We start from the raw sequence: 18,581 nt of genomic DNA, 5'->3' as shown, positions 1-18,581 counted from the left end.
TGAAAGGGCTGCGGCACAACACTAAAGATTTGGTGAAAAGCTCATGAAAAATCAATGCAGTATGAGACGGTGCATTATCGTGGTGCAAAAACCAAGAGTTATCCGCCCATAATTCTGCCCTCTTTTTACGAATAGCTTCGTGCAAACGGCGCATAGCACTCAAATAGTATTCCTTGCTGACAGTTGTCACTGACAGTCATACCAACCTAGAAAAAATATTTCAAAGAATGGGTTTTCATGCGAAATAAAGTAAAATTTTCTTGGTGTAAATTACAAAAACCCAATACTTTAGTTCACCTTAACTTGTGCTCTTATCACTTGAGACAATAAACCATATTTCAAAACAAAATATATACATATTTCTTAAACAAATTCTTTCACATATAACTTACTAGAGTGTATCCGGAGGTCCTATTATGAGAACTTCCCATCGAAATATGTCGTTCTCATCAATCAATCCTGCCGAAAATCCTTCTACGGGATTTTTATTCAACTCTAAAAGAAACAATTTAAAATAACTTTACATTAATTCCAAATTTAAACAAATTTTAAGAAATAGAAAATTTTAATAATTATTAGACTGACTCATTTAATATTGTAAACTTTAATGCAAAACAGTTGTTAATTTTTATACCAATTTATTTTGTGACAAAACTGCACTGTGCGAAACTATTTTCACAATCAGCTTAACACAATGACAGAATAGTAAATAGTTGCCTTGGGCAATGTGAAGGTTAATCCAGCTCCATTCGAGGTAATATTCTTATTATGTATTACACGATATGACAAAGCCGATTTTTTGTAATATTTCACTTTAGAATACTTGCCAAATAGATTATCGACAATTTAAAAAACTGAACCTTTGTGCAATTGATTTCGAAACAAACGAACAAACGATCAAACGTGGTGCAGGGGCTTAAGTCGCAAGGCATACTTGGCCTTACACCTAACCGGTGTGACTTCCCGACACCGGGCCGAGCAGGATCAACTGCACCGAGAAGGGTGTATTCAAAAGTGTTCAATTCAGAGGTGAAGAAGAAGGTCTACTATTAGTCGACTGTCAGAACAAGAAGACGGCCACCCGGCTAGCAGAGATCGCTCCAAAGCTAAAGGGTTGGCAAGGTCCAGTCCTGTGTGCGAAGAGGGATGAAAAGCATGACGGTATTCCTTCCCCGGGGCGAAGGCAAACCGTACGATTTTGCGCTCGGTTTGGTTAAAAATCAGAACGAGGGTTTAAGTACCTTGGCGTGGCAGGTTTTTTTTAATTTTTTTTATATTAATTTTTTTATTGGAACTACTTTTTTTAAAACCGAATAAGTTCTTCTTCTTAATTGGCGTAAACACCGCTTAAGCGATAGCCGAGTTAACAACAGCGCGCCAATCGTTTCTTCTTTTCGCTACGTGGCGCCAATTGGATATCCCAAACGAAGCCAGGTCCTTCTCCACTTGGTCCTTCCAACGGAGTGGAGGTCTTCCTCTTCCTCTGCTTCCCCCGGCGGATACTGCGCCAAATACTTTCAGAGCTGGAGTGTTTTCGTCCATCCGGACAACATGACCTAGCCAGCGTAGCCGCTGTCTTTTAATCTAAACTATGTCAATGTCGTCGTATATCTCATACAGCTCATCGTTCCATCGAATGGGATATTCGCCGTGGCCAATGCGCAAAGGACCATAAATCTTTCGCAGAACCTTTCTCTCGAAAACCCGTAACGTCGACTCATCGGTTGCTGTCATCGTCCAAGCCTCTGCACCATATAGCACGACGAGAATTATGAGCGACTTATAGAGTTTGGCTTTTGTTCGTCGAGAGAGGACTTTACTTTTCAATTGCCTACTCAGTCCGAAGTAGCACCTGTTGGCAAGAGCAATCCTGCGTTGGATTTCCAGGCTGACATTGTTGGTGGTGTTAATACTGGTTCCTAAATAGACGAAATTCTCTACAACTTCAAAGTTATGAGAGCCAAGTCGCGAGTGCGGCGACTGTTTGTTTGATGACAGGAGATATTTCGTCTTGCCCTCGTTCACTGCCAGACCAGTTTACACAGCCGTATTAGTTTTGCGGGGATACCAATTTCAGACATCGCGGCATAAAGGCAGCTCCTTTTCGTGCTGTCGAAAGCAGCTTTGAAATCGACGAAGAGGTGGTGTGTGTCGATTCTCCTTCCACGGGTCTTTTCCAAGATTTGGCGCATGGTGAACATCTGGTCGGTTGTTGATTTACCAGGTCTAAAGCCACACTGATAAGGTCCAATCAGTTTATCCCACGGTAGTTGGCGCAGATTGTGGGGCAGAGCACACTTAAATTCCAATCGTTGTTTACAATCGTATTTTACAAAGAAGCTGATGCATGCTCCTTATCAGCTCTTCGCCGCCGTGTTTGAATAGCTCGGCCGGCAATCCATCGGCCCCCGCCGCTTTGTTGTTCCTCAGGCGGGTAATTGCTATTCGAACTTCTTCATGGTCAGGCAATGGAACGTCTGCTCCATCGTCATCGATTGGGGAATCGGGTTCGCCTTCTCCTGGCGTTGTGCGTTCACTGCCATTCAGCAGGCTGGAGAAGTGTTCCCTTCATAATTTAAGTATGCTCTGGGCATCGGTGACTAGATCACCTTTGGGGTTCTACAAGAGTATGCTCGGGTTTTGAAACCTTCTGTAAGCCGCCGCATTTGTTCGTAGAATTTTCGAGCATTACCCCTGTCGGCCAGCTTATTAAGCTTTTCATACTCACGCATTCCGGCCTCTTTCTTTTTCTGTTTACAAATGCGTCTCGCTTCCCTCTTCAACTCTCGGTATTTATCCCATCCCGCACGTGTTGTGGTCGATCGTAACATTGCGAGGAAGGCAGTCTGTTTTCTCTCCACTGCGAAACGGCACTCCTCGTCGTACCAGCTGTTCTTTTGCACTTTCCGAAAACCAATGGTTTCGGTTGCAGCTGTACGTAAGGAGTTTGAAATGCCGTCCCACAGTTCCCTTATACCGAGTTGTTGACGAGTGCTCTCAGAGAGCAGGAGTGCAAGCTGAGTAGCAAATCGTTCGACTCTCTGCTGTGATTGCAGCTTCTCGACGTCGAACCTTCTTTGTGTTTTATGACGTGCGTTTTTTGCTGCACAGAGGCGGGTTCGAATCTTGGCTGCAACAAGATAGTGGTCCGAGTCGATGTTAGGACCTCGGAGCGTACGCATGTCTAGAACACTGGAGACGTGTCTTCCGTCTATCACAACATGATCGATCTGGTTGGTGTCTTTTCGATCCGGAGACAGTCAGGTAGCTTGATGTATCTTCTTGTGCTGGAATCTAGTACCACAGACAACCATATGTCGGGCGGCGGCGAAGTCAATCAGCCTCAACCCATTTGGGGATGTCTCGTCGTGGAGGCTGAATTTACCGACCGTCCTTCTCTTCCGTCGGGGCGTGGGCGAAAATTAGCGATATGTTGAAGAACATCGCTTTGATGCGGATTGTGGCTAGACGTTCATTCACCGGAGTGAATGATAGTACTCGGCGACGGAGTCTCTCTCCCACCACGAATCCAACACCAAACTTGCGCTCCTTTATATGGCCACTGTAGTAAATGTCCCAAGGACCTACTCGTCTCTGTCCTTGTCCCGTCCATCGCATTTCTTGGACGGCGGTGATGTAAGCCTTTATTTTCGCGAAGACATCAACCAGCTGGGCAGCGGCACCTTCCCAATTAAGGGTCCGGACATTCCAGGTGCATACCCTCAAATCGTAGTCCTTATTTCGTTTGCCATGGTCGTCATCAAAAAGGGGGTCTCTCATCCGAGGCTTGTTTTTCCTTTTCATTGAAGGAGTTTTTTACGTGGCGGGCCCCAAACCCAGCGCACAACACTATGTGGGGGATGTTTCGCCTTCTCACTTTAGCTCGCCTTCGAACGGATATTCTTAGGCTACCCAGAAGATACGGATCAAGGACCGGAAGTTGTGAGCTGCTTGAGCCATGTGTAAAAGAATCGTTTCTGGCCACTCCCAAGTGAATGGCGATCAGAGAACTTTCCTCACTTGCGTGAACTTCTACACATGACTCCATCCTCCTCCAATAAGTTATAAAATTTTAAATCTATTTAAAAACTAGACAGTCTCAAACCATTGATTTAGCTGTTTTGGTGATACGTTGCTCTTTAGAACGCAGGTATATCTTCTTCTTTAAGGCGTGTTTGATCGCAGGAATGTACCAAAGCATTTGCCAAAGGCTTTATCAAACGCCTGAGCTACATCTAAAAATATTGAACAGTACTCCCTGTGCTCAAACGATTTTCTTATTTCGTTAGTGATTCTATTTACTTGCTCTATCGAGCTATGTTTTGCACGAAACGCGAATGTGCGTTGGTATTGTATTATTTTCGTGGAAAAATGGAGACATCTTTGATAGTAATACTTTTTCAAATATTTTAGAAAGACATGGTAAAAGACTAAATGGTCTGTATGAAGACAGTTGTGTTAAGTCTTTCCCAGGCTTATCTATTAGGATAATCTGCAAATTTTCCAGGAAATTGGATAGTATCCGAAACAAAGAATTGCATTGAAGAGCAAAAAGAGTACCTCTGCATCAATAATTGGTAACTCAATTAGCATTTATGATGTAAGGTGGCGAGAAGCGTAGAGCAGCAGCGCGTAGTGAAAACCAGGAACCAGCAATGTAGGTGGATGAGGTACCGACTCACTCCGGCATCAACTCAGCTGACCCGGTTGCGACTGCCGCTGTCGATGAAGGAGAGCGTCACGAGTCTCCCAACGAGCAGGAAGGGGTGCTACCCACCACTCGGGAGCTCCCGGACGGGTTAGAGGGACAGGTTGGTAACAAGGACCTATTTCTCATCGAGCCAATCCTGTCAACTCTAGCGCCAGCTTAGAATTTGCCCAGGTGAACCTGCACCACGCGACGGCAGCCTTGGCTTTCATCGCGAGGAGGTTCAACTCGGATAACCTGGACATCCTTTTGATCTCGGAACCATGAATCTAAAAAGGAAAAGTAAGAGGCCGCAATTTGAGGAATAACAAGGTAATTTGGGATCTCTCTAAAGACCCCGTTCTTGTGTAGTAGTTAGATACGATTTAGATTTCTTCTGCATTTCAGAGTTTCTAACGCAGGACCTAGTGGCGGTGAAAATGAAGGACAAGAAAAGTTCTGACTGAAATTCTAAGGCAAAATATAATGTAAGCAGAGTGGGACAGGAAGATAGTATGTTCACCGTAGCAGGACTGGCGAGCAGGCTGACTGCAATAACCCAGTCTATAATGGACGCCTGTCAATGTGCTTGTCCATTAAACGTGGCCACCAGATCACAAAACTCTTCCTGGTGGTCTAGTAAACTCTCGGTACTTAAGCAATGCCTAACGCGCAGGCTGTTCAATAAAGCCAAGCGCACAGGCAACTGGGAGGAATATAGGCAACACCTAAAAACCTAAACAAGGATATTAGATGCGCGAATTTTTTTTTTTTTTTAGGAAATTCTGTGACAGCGTCTCCACGAGCAGCTAGACTGCACAAAGCTTTGTCAAGAGGCAAGACGGACACAGTATTATCCATTAAAAGGCAGGACACTCCTGAAAGCGCACTTCCCGGAGACAGTTCAGGTTGACCTAATTTCACTAATAGTCGCGCGTAGGCCAGACCTCCTGGATTGGATGACTGCAAGAAATTTGTTCACTGGCCTCCTTCTCGAACTATGAGGCTGATGCTATCTTTCCAGCTCTTTTGCAACAAAGTATGCAAGTTCTCTTGCCACACTTGTTAGGGTTGATGAGAGATAGCCTGGCGATGGCGTATATCCCAGAACCACTGGGAATAGCGAAGGTAATCTTTTCTCACCAATGTAGGTAGGAAAGACTACTCGTTGACCAAATCATTTCGGCCAATTAGTCTCACATCCTTCATGCTTAAAGGGATGGAAAAGATAGTGGACAGCCAAAAGTGCTGAAAATCGCACCCCTACATGCCAGCAAGCACGCGTGCAGTGCAGGCAGATCCACTAACACTGCTGTGTACCAACGCACAGCTGAACTACAGAATTCGCCGAACAATGGCGAGGCTGCGATATGAGCCTTCCTTGATAATGCGTCCCCCGCAGAGGTGATCAAGGCACTAGAGATCAGGAACGTGACGGCTCCAGTATGCAGATGGATAGAGACCTTACTGCGTACCAGGGTAGCTGAAACAACTTTGGGGGGAGAGCAAGATTCGTCCGGGTACTACGAGGGGCTGCCCACAGGGTAGAATACTATCTCCCCTGCTAGGAAGCCTGATAGCAGATGAGCTCTTTGAGTTGCTCACTAGCAATGGGATTTGTTGCAGGGGCCGATGACATTGTCAGAATGGCGCGAGGCAAATTTGAGAACATTCTCTGCGACATAGTTCAAAGGGGCTTAAATCTAGCAAAGGGATGATGTAACATGGTAGGGCTAAATATCAACCCGGCAAAAACTACATTGGCATCACATTAGACTCAACTGCATCTAATGATTAAACAAATAGCGAAACATACCTGTTGCTGCTAATGTCAGCAGAGGGTTTCGGCAAAGGGAAAATAATGTTGTCTCAACTGATGAAGGCCCTAGGGGAAAGTACACCACTGGCCTTTCTTCCAAGGAACGGCGTTATAAAGAGGATTATCTTTACAAAGAATATTAGAGTTACTCTTGGCAGCAAGACAGAGTGGAATGACTCCACGTTTGATATACTGCTGAGAGACAATACTTTCCAGTGGTACACTGACGGCTCGAAAACACCGGAAGGCATTGCGGGACCGCATACCAAACTATCCATACCAATGGAATGTTTTCCAGCATTTTTCAAGCCGAAATTTTTGCTAAAAGTCAGTGCGTAGAACTCAATCTCCACTGCAACTATCGCAACCAGAGTATCACCATACTTATGCCCGGTTTCACAGTCCATACTTAGTTATGCTTAAGTACTGAAAATGGGAAACTTAAGCTGTGCTTAAGTAACAGCTTATTTTTGTTTTGAATTGTTTTGAGTTTTCAGCGACATCTTTCTTAGCTTTCGAGCAAGTGTCTGTCCGCTTGCATTCGATGACAGCTTTATACTTTTCCATCAGTTCCAGAAGGTGCTCCGACTCGGAAGCGATGAAATTCGGGGTTTTTTCGTTGCTTTCATCCATTCTCGTTGTAAATTTGCTCGCAAATTTATGTATCGTCGGTTATAATTTAAATATTTCTAATATATTTTATGGATGACATTTGTAAAACATATGATGCCTATAACGTTGCCATATATCATAATAAAAACTGTGAAACGCAAACGCCTACTCAGTCTGCAACAATGCTTAGCTAAGATATTATTTGAGCACTACTTAAGTATGGACTGTGAAACCGGGCATTAGTGACAGTCAAGCAGCACTAAAAGCGATCCCAGCATGTGAGGTTAAATCGCTGGGCATAGTCTTGCAAACTGTCAGTACACCTGATTCTAAATTGCTCAGCAATTTGCAGAAGCAGGCTTAAGGCCCTAGGTTACATCTACGTGAACAGTGATCACATCACCTTAGTAGCGCCCAGCAGACTCCTGGAATTTTTCAGGATGAAGGACCTTGATAACCATATGTGATATAGGCGAGGGGGCAATAGACCCTAGGTCTTTCTATCTACAGTTATAGCAAAATAAATAAATGGCATTATCCACGTTTTCTTCTCATTTCAATAGAGCGGAACATTTTTCAGTATGAAGTGAGCATTAAGATACTAATGTGTTGTTAGGGAACATTTGTTGTGAACGAGTCTTAATTTTTTTCTGTTTGGAGCCCTTGGAGTTTACTCCAACCTGCTCATGCGGACTGGCCCCTCGGGGAGTATAGTGGTGGTTGTGGTTAAAACCCAAATGCGGGAAGAACTGACTTTGTCAGTTGAATGTGGAGTTGCACTGCAACCGGGTGCAGGACCCAAAGCGCGGCAGAGGTTTTAGATGGGCCTCGAACCCGACCAAGGTGGTCCATTCCACACTGCCAATTGGTACTGAAAATGCTTAGCATTCTCAGGGCGCCGTGGGGTAAGGCTGTCGTCAGCAGGTACCCACGTTAAACACAGCGGACGTTGTTTGGTTGCCATGACATCTGTCAATTAAAAGTGTCAAATTTTTTACGAAAAGTGATGATTTGCAGAAAGTATTAATATTGGGTAGTTGAATAGTAAATAAATAAACAAATATGTACCATTTCGATCGACTGCTTTTTGCCATTTTTCAGCTAGAGATATTATTCCATTAGTGTAAATCGAAATTTCCTGAACGGAAGCGAGCGAACAAATGTTGTACTACACGAACTGATACAGCATCGTCACCGTAAACTTCACAAATTTTATTGGTGGTTTGCGTAGTATTCTTCGCTTTTTATACAAAAATTTCAAAATATAGCGAATTTCTTCATTATTTTCACTAATTTTTGAGCAGCTCCAACTTTTTTTCAACTTTCCCTAAATTTAATTTTTATTTTGGTTAAAGGAAGCTTAAAATCTCACTTTTCCAACACTAAATGGTATGACACAATGTGACTGGTAGTACTGGAGATCTAGGACTGCAACATCTATTGACAAATTACGAAAAGGCTATTTCGACTACCCAATATTTTGTTTCCATTTGTGCTGCAGAGTCTCATCGAATACTTGTCGAGGCATATGGTGATCATTCACTATCAGAAGCAACACTCAAAAGATGATTTTAAAGGATGAAGATGATACTTTGAATCAAAAGCAAATGGCTGTCATGTATAATGTTGCACAACAAACAATTTCAGACCGTTTGAAAACTATAGAAAAGATCCAAAAGTGTGACAAATGGGTGCCACTTAAATTAAATGAAATAAAAAAAATGGAAAACCAAAAAAGCATTTGTGAAATTTTGCTTCCAAGACATGACAGAAAATCAGTTTTTCATCTAATTGTCACTGGCGATGAAAAATGGATTTAGTTTGAGAATACTATATAGAGAAAATCATGGGTTAATCCGGGTCAACCAACAAAATTGACGGCAGACTGATCGATTCGGTAAGAAGGCAATGCTCTGTGTGCGGTAGGATCAGAAGGGTGTTGGATACATGAGCTTCTAAAGCCTGTTGAAACTGTTAATAATAATCGCTACAGACATCACATGATCAATTTGTTATGCATTGATCGAAAAACGACCAGAATGGACCAAAGACACGGGGCAAAGTAATTTTGTTACAATGCACAGTGTTCAGCACTTCGTGAAGATATATATCGACACATCTTTTTCGAGTTCGCTAGCTAGTCCAGTCCATTTGTTGTACTTGCTGCAATTAATATACCATTATCACATCAAAAAATACCTTTTAAAAACCGCAACATTAAGAACCTTTTGTCATTATCCCAAATTAAGAAGTAGAAATTAGAAAAACAAAAACTGTAGTTTCAAAATATAACAAATTCAAATTACAGAAACTAGGGCTGTATTGGTAAGAACCAATCGAAACGAAAAGAATCAGATATCTGGGAACACGAGAAATCTAAAACATTAAATAGTTTATAAGTTGCAAAACTGCTTCTAATATGATTTTTTTGTTTTTTCTTAAAATCCAAATGGTTAGTTTTTTGCAATATTTAACAGATCAAATATCGTTCTTGGTCTTATCTTTCCTTTACTAGCAGTGAGCAATAGAGGATTCATTTCTTTACTTTTCTCATTCTATTTTCATTTCTTATTTGTGGTCTTAAGCCTTTTAAACTGCCAAATTTTTCTTTAAGCCTTCCAAAACAGTGCTCAATTCTAACTATTTGAGACTGAATATTTTGTTGAAAAAAAAGACTGTCCTTAACGTGGAAATTGTTTATGCTATCTTTATTTAAACTCTTGAAACATGTTGCTACATAATGGGTCTAATTATTGAATCCGCATCGAAATCGAATTCGTTGCGGAAAGAATTTTCGATCGAAAATGTTCATGCGATCATTGATACCGTCGAAAACCTGCTTTACCATGCCTTAAGTAAATTGAGGTATCGACAAATTTGACAAGTTTGAAAAATTAAATAAATTGTCTAAGCTTTTTGGTTCGTTTTTAAAAGTATTTAAAATGGATACAATTGCATTATATTTAAGTGATAGTGATGATGAAAATAGTGTAAACATTCGACGTAAGCGCAGAAATTTGAGGAATATTTCAAAAGACGTGTTGGAAATGGATGACTATAAGTGAGTTGAACTATTTAAGCTAAAAAAACAACATTTTATTTACATACTATGTGTATGCATGTACAAGAGGGCATTTATATACATTTTGGGGGAATGCGAAAATGAATTTGGAAATGACAAAAGACAGGGTTCTCTTTCTCCAAAAATAAAACTTTCTGCATGTCTATGTTTCTTAGCCACAGGCAGTTATCAACATTGTATTGGAAAGGACTTCAATATAAATATGGTCCAATCGACATTTTGTGTTGTTTTAGATGAAGTACTCAACATTCTTGAGTATAGGCTATGATCAAGATGGATTTCCATTGACATGACCGCCAGGGAGGAATTAGAAGCAAAAACATATTTTTTTGGAAAATCAAAAATTCATGGTGTGGCAATGGCAGTTGATGGAACTCACGTAAAGATAATGGCACCGTCAAGAGATAAACATCTGTATTTTAACCGCAAAGGATTCTCAAGTCTGAATGTTTTCGTGGTTAGGCTTTTTCAAAATTAACTTTTCAATCAGTATTCTATATATACATGTATGTACAAGATGCAAATACGATACGTTTGTGCTAAGTATCCCGGCAGTAGTCATGATTCTCACATATGATATGAGTGATTTGAATTTGTTGGTTGATTTTTGTTGGTATGTTTTTGTTTCTTCTCTCTAAAATACACATTTAAAACATAATTTAATGCGTTCTCAGGTATTTTTTTACATAAATACTCACAAATACTCCATTTTTGCCAATTTACGCAGTTCACTGATCAACGGATAGATTTCGAAAAATATTTTCGATTTTACGGTTTTACGATTTCGAAATTAGCGCCAACTATTAGCCACGGAATGTATTTTTTTTATCGAATCGGCAAGTAAGTTCAACTGCATCGAAAACTTTCAACGTAATAATTTTCGATCGAATTGTTAAGTTTTTCGATCGAAACGGATTCAATAATAAGACCCAATATAATAGTTTTGTTCACCTAACGGTTGTTTGTATCACATAAAAATAACCGAGTTAGATATAGGGTTGTATACGGTATATGTAAATGACCAGGATCATGAGTTGAGCTGAAATACGAGTGACTGTCTGTCTATCCGTCCCTCCATCCTTGCAAGTGATAACTTGTGTAAAAATTAAGATATCTTAACGAAGCTTGGTACACGTGAACATTTGCAAAAAAAAGTTAGGACAAGGCCGTATATAGGCGTAATCAGATCACTGCCACTTCCACTATATCTAAGTAACGGTAATTTGGAAAGGATATCGCTGTAGCATGGGGTGCCTGTTGGCTAAAAACTTTGAAGTGGGCGCGGCACTACGGGATCAGCATTGCGTAAGGTGTCGCGCTCATTAGATAAAACAGCTGCTTCGGCAGAGAAATTGGGATAGAGTTCTGCGATTCTTCCTGCCGGGATGAAGCGACCCACAAAGCTTTGTTAAATTTAACGAAGGCAGTTGTCCACAGAAATAAAGTTGGGAGGTTCTCAATCGAAATAATTATGGCAGTTTGTCTGATGCCATTTATCAGACCACCACTAGCGATAGTAATATCAAGCAAGCTATAATTCTGATGGGGACGATTGTTTAACAGCCAGGAATGCCAAAGATCGTGATGCGCGTTATGTCGCCTAATACCAAACGGTATTTATCTCGAAGTATCGCACCTATATTCGGGTGATATCTTGTTGTTATTAAATATTTCGACTCATCAGAATGGAAGTAGGGGTTCTTTGTTGGCCACTCGAGTGGAGTGCACAAACTTCGTGCAGAGCGCACAGTAATATCGCATTAGTGCGGTGGTACCATGGGGCCCTGTAACTTGTGGTCCAATCCCGGTGAGTCTTAAGGCCTGAGAAGGTCTTGAAATAACTTCATCCAATGGATGTATTGCACCTAAACAAGGTGGAGTTTAGATGGATCCTTCTAGCGGAAACGCAAAAATTGGTCAGGGCCCTAGTTGAACTCAATGTCAGCACGAGTCAAGAGGATGCGGAGCAACCCTACTGTTAGAAGTTGCTACAATGATGACAAACTTAACCTAAAAATCAGCGATCCCAACAGGGGATTCCGGTAAAGTAGAAGCGGTTGACGGGGGAATTGACCAATCGGCAATTAGGATCCTCCTAGTAGAAAAGGTTGTTCATATCCCTCAATTGTGACAAATGTATAGGTTGAATAAGCACGCATAAAAAACGCATGCGCATGCATATACAACCAATCGACGCCCTACATCGGTGCAGTAGCTATTACAAGCCATTATAAATAATTTCTTTTTAGTCTATAGTGTTCAAAAGAATATAAAATTACAAATACTCCAATACCTAATTGATATAAAAAATAGTTACAAATAACTACTCATTTTGTTACATGTAACTAAAAACTATTTTTTTGGCCACCCCAATTAAATGAAGCAATAATAACTTGTCACTCAAATCCAAAATTAACAACAAAATAATTGTTGTTGTTACTGACGGTCTACTCATTTGCCTTCTTCGTAGAAATAAAAGGAAACAAAAAACTTATTAAGTTACAACACCATCTGAGAAAAAGCAGTCAATTCCCAATTGACTCGGATTTCATCCGGCCAAGGGCTGTTTTTTTTTTGGCGATCTAACCCCGTTTGGATCGGTAAGTGTTAATCTGTTGCTCCGTATCCTCCTGTCTCGTGCTGGCATTAAATCCAACCCGGGCCCGGAGGAATTTTTCTGCTGCGTTTGCGCAAAAAGGCTCTATCCAAACTCCACCTCGGTCAGATGTAACATATGCAATGGATGGAGCCATCTTAAGACCTGCTCAAGCCTTAAGACTCACAGGGAGTGGACCACGAGTTACGTGGCCCCATGTTGCCTACGCAGTACTGCGACACTAGCCTCTACGGCTGTGCAATCTGCACATAGTTCGCGCGAGTTAAGGAAGATAACATTCCTTATCACACTCATGAACCCAAATACATCAACAAATCCTTATCAGCTGTAAACATAAAAACATGTCTAATGACATATACAGTAGGTAGAAAAAATAAGTTATCAAAACAGCCAGCGCTGTTTGAAACGCTCTATACTTTTTCGCTTAATTGAATATAATTTTTTTTGTATATGTTCGGAAAGTACCGTTATCAAAGTACCGCAATTGATGATTTTAGTGGCAACCGCTTATCTGGTAAGAAATTTTCGTGGCCTTCTATAGAAATGCTCAGTGATAAGGCGTCGAAAAAGTAAGTTATCAAGTGCAGTAATTAGTGTTTTTCATATTAAAACTTGAAAATAAATTACAAAAAAGCATTAAACGTGCAAGAATTGTTTATTTTATAAATTTTGAAATTGAATTGGTAACTAAAGTTTTCGTTTTTTTTTTTACTTTAATTTTTTGAAATATTAAGGCGATTTTTTTACGGTGAATTAAAAAAAAATCTGAAAATGGTGATTTTTAAAGGGCAGAATTTAGTATACCATCCCAGGATTTCGGGAATAAAATGGGTATGGTCGAATAGAGGAGATTCTCCAGATCACGAATATATATGATTATAGCCGCAGGAAGCTTATAGTTTTCGAGTTATTCGCGTTTTAAGTTGAAAATTTGCAATATTTTAATTACATATTTTCGATATATAAAATTAATTTTGCACTTATATTTTTCACTTTTATATACACTAACACATCACTTATTCATTTGCACACAATTATTTTATATAATATAGTGCAAAAATAGCTTTTAATACACATTTAAATTATTGTTGAATTTGATTATTTAAGAATAACAAATGAATTACAAACTGTCATAAAATCAGTGTTACCTTATCAACATCATTTGTAAAATAACTAAATGAAGTAAAGGGAACAGATTATACCCCAAATACGAAAATCAACAACCTATAAAAAACAATATCCCTGGTCGGTCCAATACTAGGGTGTATCAGAATTTTTTCGCGTTGAACTCCTTTTTGCGTGGGCGGCCTTCGGCCGCGCTTCAAAAAAATAACCCTAGTCGGTCCAACACCGGGGTGTATCAAATTTTTTTCGCGTTAACTCCTTTTTGCGTGGGCGGCCTTCGGCCGCGCTTAAAAAAAATAACCCTAGTCGGTCCAACACCGGGTATATACATTTTTTTTCTCCCGTAGAACTCATTTTTACATTGGCAGCCACTTAAATTTTTTATATTTTTTTTATGTTTATCAACGATTATGTTTTCTGTATTTAGGGTATAATATTTCTTTATATATTTTTTTTATTTTAGTTTGTAAAATATTTTACTATAGTAACACTGATTATTTGACACATTTATTTTTACAAATGATGTCGATAAGGTAACACTGATTATATGACAGTTTGTAATTCATTTGTTATTCTTAAATAATCAAATTCAACAATAATTTAAATGTTTATTAAAAGCTATTTTTGCACTATATTATATAAAATAAATGTGTGCAAATGAATAAGTGATGTGTTAGTGTATATAAAAGTGAAAAATATAAGTGCAAAATTAATTTTATATATCGAAAATATGTAATTAAAATATTGCAAATTTTCAACTTAAAACGCGAATAACTCGAAAACTATAAGCTTCCTGCGGCTATAACCATATATATTCGTGATCTGGAGAATCTCCTCTATCCTCATTTTATTCCGGAAATCCTGGGATGGTATACTAAAGCCGACCCATCTTAAACAATTAACGAATGAGGAATGTTCAACCATAATTAATTTGCATAAATATGGTCACATGCAGAGTTATATTACTGAAAATTTTAATAAAAGCCAAGTCGCAATACGGAAAGTTATTGCCGGCTACAACAAAGAAAATCGAGTCATCGGGAAGAAGCAAGGGCGCCCAAAAATAACAACGGGAGAGTTGATAAACGAATTTTGGATATTTTCAATTCTGATCCCTTCAAATCAATTTCGAAAATTCGCGCACAGCTTACAAAACAAGCCATGAATAGTCCCTCAATGCACACTGTTCGTAACAGATTGCACCAAACCAATATTCACAGCCGCATTGCAAGAAAGTTACTCTACCTAAATGAGGCAAATAAAAAAAACGACAAGCATTTTATAAAGAGCACATATTAAAATCTTAAAAATTTTGGCATAAAGTGCTGTGGACTGATGAATCGATGATTTGTCTTCGTTATTCCCACGGTATGGTTTACGTTTGGTGCTCACCCGAACAAGTACTATCATACAAGTGCACTCTACCCACAGTTAAGTCGGTGAAAAAGGGTTTAATGGTTTGGGGATGCTTATCTGCGAATGGCCCTGGCAATATTGTAATCCTGGAAGGAAAAGTTACTGCTCCAGTTTATTTAAATATTTTAAAGGAGCACGCCATCCCCGAGGATCACCGACTAATTGGCCGGATATCCTTCTTTAACAGGACAACGCGCCCATTAATACTGCAAAAATCATCACAGAACATCTACAAAATGAAAATGTGAATGTATTGAAATGACCTCCTCAAAGCCCTGACTTGTCACCAATTGAAAAAGCTTTGGCAATCCTTAAGATGCGTATAACTGAGGAGAAACCCTAAAACCTGGTTGATTTGAAGAACTGCATCTATAAAATTTGGAATAATTTTCCTCAAAATTAGTGTTTGAAGCTTGCCAACTTCATGAAATAACGATTGGATCAATTAGCATGACGTAATTATGGACATTGTGGATATTAAACAATTTGATTACTTATTTTTTCTACATGCAATTTACTGTATGTGTGTACGTTTTCCTTTTATAAAAGCAGTGAACTTCTCTTTTGTTTTATAATTACTTTCATTAGATACTTTGAAATATGGTCTCAATAAAAAAAAAAATATTTCGTTTGAAAAATATAAACTTTTAAATTTTATTCACTTCGCTGATTTATATTTCACTTTGATAACTTACTTTTTCTACCTACTGTACATATAATAATATATTGCAATTATCAGTAACAGATAAGAACTTATCCAAAAATATTTATCAGCTTAAAATAAGAACACAACAGAACAACATGAATGTTCTGTCGATACTACAAATAGTTGTAAGCAAACCTAATGTCTTTTAGTCTTAGTATTACCACAAACCAAGAAGGTATATTGAACTCAATAAAGAGTAATAATAAACCCAAAACTATTATTATTTAACTAGGGGCTCAACAGGGATTGGAAATAAATTTGCTTTCAGCCAGTCTCGTATAAGACTTAAAAAACCAAAATCCACGGTCTTAAAGAAAGACACATCAGGTTCCCGAAAAATTGGAACAAAAACAGAATTCTAAGGCACCACCAAAAACTGGAGCACATCGAGAACTTCCGGAAGGAAAAAAGGGCAAAAATCCTCTGCAGTCGTAGAAAATCGGATTCAGTTACGATGACATCAGAAATGGCACAACTACGCGCACACACCGACGTACTAACACAAACTTTGCAGCAGCAAAGCATTGAGATGCAGAATCGACTATCAGCGATTGAATCAAGCCAATCGTTTAAAGCAGTATCGATGGTCGATCAACACGAAGCAATACGCTTGCACATAAACGATCCCATGCAAATTGACCTAGAATTATTTAAAGCACTTCCACGGTTCGATGGAAACAAAGATCAATATAGATCCTGGAGATCGCAAGTATGGACCTTTATGGATGGTATAAAAGGATTCACCAACCACCCTAGATACTACAGTGCACTTGGTATTGTACGCACAAAAATAACAGGAGCAGCAGCAGATATTCTTACAAACCACAACACGAAGATGAATTTTTTTCCATAATAAATAGATTGGATTACACGTTTGCGGACCAAATGCCACTATACGCCCTTTTAGAGGAAATGAAAAAGATCGTACAAGGAAGGAAAACCTTAGCCGAATTCCACAGTGAAGTGAGCAAAGCGCTTAACTTGGCATTATCAAAAATTGACATGTCCGAAAACCAAAACAGTGGTTCTATGAAAGACTATGCAAACCAGGAAACAGTAAGGACCTTCATCCTAGGGTTAAATAGCAAATATACAAGTGGGACATTGTATAGTCATAACCCTAAAGATTTGGAAACAGAGGGAACGAGCAACAACGATTCCATCAACTTGATGATAAAAGGAAATATAATCCTCGCTTCAACGAAAGCCAAGTTTATTCACATAGAGAGGACGGACAACATCATCAATACAGACCAAACGTCAGAATACAGAGGAATTATCAACCGCAATAACTTGCACCAGAACCAATGGAAGTGGACAATTCGCAGCAGTACCAGAGCCAACATATTACTTCAATCAACCAAGGAATCCGCCTCACCAACAAAATCCATTCAAGAGAGACAGGAACGTCTCGTCACAAAACTTCCATCAACAAAAAATGCAACGCATCAATCAAACCGCACAAGCAGACTACGATGGACATTTTGAGACACGGAGTACTTTTTTAAGGCGAGTAAACGTGTTGCCTTGTATCAATACAAAATGTGCATTAACCGGCACACCCGTTACAATTTTAGTGACAACAGGATCAACTAATAATTATATTAGCAACAAATGTAAAATCGGTAAGTCAATACAAATTATTCCTTTTAAAACAAAAACTTTACATGGCTTTTCAGTCATTAATATGATATTAGGAGAACAGGGACTTAGAACTCTTAAAGCAGAAGTGAATTTATTTGATTATAGTTTAAAGTACCAGAAGGAAGTGACCCATAACGTAGAACAAAAAATTAATTTTACTATCAATAACCCTCAATACGAAGAAGACATTAGAAAACTAATGCAAAAAAACGTTCAAATAAGTGAAACTCTTCCTTTCACTACAACTATTCAGGCGACAATTAGGGCCCAGACAGAGGAACCAATATGAACAAAACAATATCCATATCCCATTGCGGATAACGACTTTGTGAATAAAGAAATTAGCGAGATATTAAAAAATGGAAACCAAGTAAAGCCCATATAATTCACCCATATGGACTGTTCCAAAAAAGGCACTGACGAACAAGGTAAGCCAAACAGGAGAATGGTAGTTGATTTCCAAAAAATTAAAGCTCAGACAATCAAAGATAGATATCCAATACCTGATGTAAATATGACTATCCAAAATTTAGGAAAACCAAAAGTATTTTCAACAATAGATTTAGAATCAGGATTCCATCAAATTTTAATAAAGGAATCCGATAGAGAAAAGACCGCTTTTGCAGTCAATGGAGCAAAGTATGAATTTTTTAGGATGCCGTTTGGGTTGAAAAACGCACCTTCAATCTTTCAACGATGCGTAGACGATATCTTACGAGAATATATTGGTAAAATTGCATATGTATATATAGACGATGTATTAATATTCTCTTCCTCACCCGAAGAACATATTGAACACGTTTCAACTATAATAAATGCACTACATAAAGCCAATATGAAAATTTCAGACGAAAAGTCACATTTTTTCCAAGA

General features: G+C 39.1%; 2 protein-coding genes across 3 annotated transcripts in view; both read right to left on the bottom strand.

Annotated features, from left to right (window-relative positions):
- The window catches only part of LOC126764221 (ubiquitin-conjugating enzyme E2 G1), an 82,642-nt gene that overhangs the window by 28,138 nt on the left and 35,923 nt on the right, over positions 1-18,581 (bottom strand). The window contains exon 2 of one of the 2 annotated variants that reach the window (XM_050482020.1): positions 393-495. The exons of the other annotated variant lie outside the window; for it this stretch is intronic. Coding sequence (XP_050337977.1) covers positions 393-495 — 103 coding nt within the window. The remainder of the gene's footprint in view (positions 1-392; positions 496-18,581) is intronic. 2 annotated transcript variants of the gene reach the window in all.
- Positions 1-18,581, bottom strand: part of LOC126764251 (ubiquitin-conjugating enzyme E2 G1-like) — an 88,283-nt gene that overhangs the window by 33,781 nt on the left and 35,921 nt on the right. The window lies entirely within an intron of this gene.

This window comes from Bactrocera neohumeralis, unplaced genomic scaffold (assembly GCF_024586455.1).
Source record: "Bactrocera neohumeralis isolate Rockhampton unplaced genomic scaffold, APGP_CSIRO_Bneo_wtdbg2-racon-allhic-juicebox.fasta_v2 cluster09, whole genome shotgun sequence".
NCBI classification, from domain to species: domain Eukaryota; kingdom Metazoa; phylum Arthropoda; class Insecta; order Diptera; family Tephritidae; genus Bactrocera; species Bactrocera neohumeralis.
This window is presented reverse-complemented; position numbering and strand designations above follow the sequence as displayed.